Here is a 4,514-nt window from a genome sequence, read left to right as displayed (position 1 = left end):
AAGAGAAAAGGATATAAACTCCACCAATGGTTGCATTAAATAGCAAAGTCAAGTCAATTAGTAGCGGGGAGACCCAACTCTCAGAGAGAGAGAGAGAGAGAGAGAGAGAGAGAGAGAGCTTCTTTTTCTAGCAATAGCAAACTGTAGGAGCAGACTGCCAAGGATGAATGGGGAGAGAATGGTCCTAGCAAAGCTGAAACCGGTATCTGAGGTGGCATTTGTTATTCTCTTGCTTGTTTTAGCAGCTGAAGCAAAATCACCTTCTCAGAGTCTGGCCTTACCGGACTGTCAGCCAAATGTGGCAGTCTCACTGACATTCCGTTTCCTTTTGGAATCGGACGCAACTGCTTCTTGGCTCCCTTGTACGAGATCGATTGCCAGCGAACCCATAACAGCTATACTCCAGTACTTAAGAATTTCAGTGTGGTGGTGTTAAAGATCTCGCTACCACAAAGTCCATCCGACCCAGGCTTCATTAAGGTCTGGCAGCCGATATTCTACTCCCATCCTAATTGTACCACGAGCCAACAAAACGACACCCCGGTGGACTTAATGGACACTTCCGGCACTTTCTTTTACTCCCAGAGTAGAAATATTTTTGTTGCCGGAGGTTGTCACAGCATGGCCTTCATGGTCAGCACCGAGGCGGTCTTAGGATGCAACTCTTCCCGCGAATCCAAATCACCATCTTGCAGTAATGGTACCTCTTGTTGTGCTACTTCGATCCCTGATGGAATCGTCAGATACAGTGTAGAATTTAAGAATCTCGATGGCAAAGCCATAGCCACAGGGGATGCCGAATGCAGCTACGGCTTCTTGGTCGACAGAAAGTGGTGGAAATACAATCATTTATCCAGTTTACTACTACCGGCCGTTCCGGTGGTGCTCGAATGGGGGGTACCTGCTATTGGGCCTTATCGGTCGTGGTTAACAAACCGCCCAGACAGCTCCGGCACCTGCGATGAGGTCACGTGGCCTATTCATAATCCTCAATGTCATTGCAGTGAAGGCTATAGTGGGAATTTTTATCTTCCCCAGGGATGCCAAGGTGAGATTAGAACGTGCACTTCTAATTTATAACTTAGCCTTCATCTTTATCCAAAGCCGTGTGAGCTCTGATCCTACGAAAAGCCCGTGAATATAGCTCGAATAATTATGTTGTTCAAACCAGGTGATGGATGCTAACAAATTAGTAACACTGAAGAATCCAGACCGAATTTGATTGTTGAATATTTAGCCTGATATCATATATATTGAAACTGCTTGTTGTTTTTGCTTCTTTCTATTATATGATCCCATCCAGTATTTAATATCGAGCAGATATCGATGAGTGCAAAGATCCAAAATCTACTGTCCAGGGATCTGTGTGAATCGACCGGGGTCATACATTTGCATAGAAATTCAGGCCGTCGCCGTAATACGTACGTACACTACCTGCTTCTTTTCTGTCTATTTATTGCAATTTTATTTGCATGAACGCATAAAAAAGTATTATGTTTTCTACTCAATTTAGCGATACTTTCGTAATCCGTGCATTCGACTATGCTTTTAACTTAATTGTATTTTCCTAGTCTATGCATTTACCAAATTGATTGTATATTTGTTTCTCACCCATAAATTATGCACGATATTTTCGAATTCTTTTGTCGAGTGAATCCTCCTTTCCGTCTTTCTCTCTTCAAAGAATGAAGGCACTTGCTCAAATTGGTGGAAGCTAATTTATTGACGATGAAGGTGAAATTAGTTACGCTGAACCATAGAGTATATAAAAACATTCACAACATTATCCATGAGCAATTCCCGTTGACTCTTTTTGACACAGTTGGGGGCACGGCTATCGGACTCACAGTATCACTATTGCTTTCTTCGTGGTTGTACACCAAAAGAAGGCGGAAGGCAAAGCTCAAACAAATATTCTTCAAACGGAATGGCGGACTTTTGCTGCAACAATGCTTATCTTCTATTGAAGACAATCATGCAGAGAAAGGCAAGTTATTCACCTCAACGGAGTTAGACACGGCTACAGACCATTTTAACGAGAATCGAATATTGGGTCAAGGTGGTCAAGGAACTGTTTACAAGGGAATGTTGACGGATGGAATGATCATTGCAGTCAAGAAATTAAAATCTGTTGATACAGGACAAGTCGAACAGTTTATCAATGAGATTGTTATTCTCTCTCAAATCAATCACAGAAATGTGGTCAAACTGTTAGGATTCTGTTTGGAGAGTGAAATGCCTCTTTTGGTATATGAATTTATCCCCAATGGAACTCTTTATCAATATCTTCATGGTCCAGCTAGAGAATTTCCCGTCTCTTGGGAGGCGCGTCTAAGAATTGCCAATGAAGTTGCTGGGGCTCTCTCGTATTTGCACTTTGCTGTGGCCAAACCGGTGTATCATCGGGATATTAAGTCATCGAATATACTTTTGGACGAAAAATATCGAGCGAAAGTGGCAGATTTTGGAGCTTCTAAAGTAATTACCATCGACCAAACTCACTTGACCACAATGGTGAGAGGAACCTTTGGATACTTGGACCCGGAGTACTACCAAACAAGTCAATTTACAGACAAGAGCGATGTCTATAGCTTTGGAGTTGTCCTTGTCGAACTACTGGCCGGAGAAAAGCCAATTTCTCAACTAAGGGTGGAAGAGGGCAGAAATCTAGCTTCGTACTTCATCATTTCGATGGAGGAGAACTGCTTATTCGATGTTCTTGATAAGGAGGTATTAGACCATGGTGAAAAAGAAGAAATTATTGCAGTGTCTAATTTGGCGAAAAGATGCTTAAACCCTAATGGAAGGTACCGGCCTACAATGAAGGAAGTGGCGATGGAATTGGAGCGAGTACAATCACTACGGAATCCCACAATCATCAGGCAAAATGAAGAAGAGATTCATCGCGTTAGAACTGGATCTATCCATGCTTCGGGTGCGATTCCCATGTTGATGCAATCGGGAGCAGAAGTGGAGCTGACTTCAATGGAGGTGGATCAATCACTCTTATCGCCGAGATGAAGATGCATTCGGTTGTCTTGTCCAAATTTCTGTAATATGAGACATTACAATCTCTATATTTGCCTTTGCATGTGAGTTGCAGAATAATGTTGATTATGCTAAGAAGTGCCCAAAAACAATGTACTAAATTCATGAACCCTTTTGATTTACTCTTTGTATTTCTCATATCAGTGATGATTGAGAAAATTGTCTAAAAAGCCCTAAACCTATTGCTTAACTTATTAATTTTGTCAATTGAGTTTATTTAGCCAATTTTAAATGGAAATTCAATTGTCCTACATTGGATCAACTCAGTTGGCAAAACGTGAAAATATTTAGGACTCAATTGGCAAAATCATAAAAAATTTAAGACTGAACGGGTAAAAGTGCAATAGGTCTATTACTTTTTGGATAATTTTCCCAATGATGACTATATTATATCCTCTTAATTTCTTGTTAGTTTACTTTAGCTTTTCACTGGTATTTACTATTATAACAGAATACCCCTAATTAGTCGTTTTAGAAATATTCTATCTTTCTATGTTGTCGTATATGAATGCAAGTGCTTGGAACTTTTTCTGTGGGCACCCTTTTCTAAGCTGACTTGACTATGGCTAATGACAATAATTCTACAAGTCTCCAACATTATCTGTTGGGATAGCAGTCCTCAAAATATGTCAATCAATGATACATAATGACCCAAAAAAATGGAACTTTTTCTGTGGGCACCCTTTTCCTAGAAATGTAGTTTTTTTTCTTCATGAAATGACATATAAAATCAACTTTTACAAATCGAATCGAATTGATCTATTTCAACTCGGTCTGATATAGGGCACATATGCCAATGCCAAGATTAGAAGATTTTTGATGAATTATTCGTGACGTACTTGTTAAAAGTGCAAAACCCTTATCATTTGGACTGTCTGTTTAACCTCCAAAAATTCATATGTAAACACAACCATTGACCCTAACCGTTATCTCCGTAGGAACCAAAAAAGAAAAAGCCCCATCGATGAACTCTCGCCATCATCGTTTGTTTGTCCCTCGCCCACAATTCGAAGCGCAAAAGCCCGGATACGCGCCCAAGCGCGGGAACATGTCCGTAACCTTCCCTTTGGGCTCGGCCCGGCCCGGCCCGGCCCGATGCTTCCCCGACGAGCGGTTCGCGATCGTCTGCGGCCAGAGCACCGCCGTCCCAATTCTCCGGAACCGCCGCTTGCAGGTCCTCAACGTTTCCGTCCCGGCCTACTGCTCCATCAACCCCACCGCCGCGTTGGAGACCACCTACGACCTCCACAATGGCGCGGTCAAAGCCCACCTCCCGGTCGTCCGCCACCAATGCGGTGTCGCCGGGCCGTCTCCTCCTAACGTGAGATCGCGCGCTCCAGTGCCGGCAACTCCTTCGCCGTCGCCGGATGCAACAACCTCGCCGTGACGGCGGAGGCCGTCTCCACCGTAGTCGGATGCATCCTCCCGCTGCGACGGAGGAGGCCTCGGGAACTTCAGCGACTGTT

General features: G+C 43.0%; 1 protein-coding gene across 1 annotated transcript; it reads left to right on the top strand.

Annotated features, from left to right (window-relative positions):
* The first annotated feature begins 621 nt into the window (after nt 1–621).
* Nucleotides 622–3,238, top strand: LOC120286738 (wall-associated receptor kinase-like 1). Its single transcript, XM_039299199.1, has 3 exons — nt 622–1,048; nt 1,332–1,421; nt 1,823–3,238. Exons 1-3 carry the CDS (start codon nt 622–624, stop codon nt 3,019–3,021), a joined length of 1,716 nt encoding a protein of 571 aa, XP_039155133.1. The 3' UTR covers nt 3,022–3,238.
* Nucleotides 3,239–4,514: the final 1,276 nt, after the last annotated feature.

The sequence above is a fragment of the Eucalyptus grandis genome, chromosome 1 (assembly GCF_016545825.1).
Source record: "Eucalyptus grandis isolate ANBG69807.140 chromosome 1, ASM1654582v1, whole genome shotgun sequence".
Lineage (NCBI taxonomy): Eukaryota > Viridiplantae > Streptophyta > Magnoliopsida > Myrtales > Myrtaceae > Eucalyptus > Eucalyptus grandis.
The sequence above is the reverse complement of the archived record's forward strand: the minus strand, read 5'-3'. Positions and strand labels throughout refer to the sequence as shown.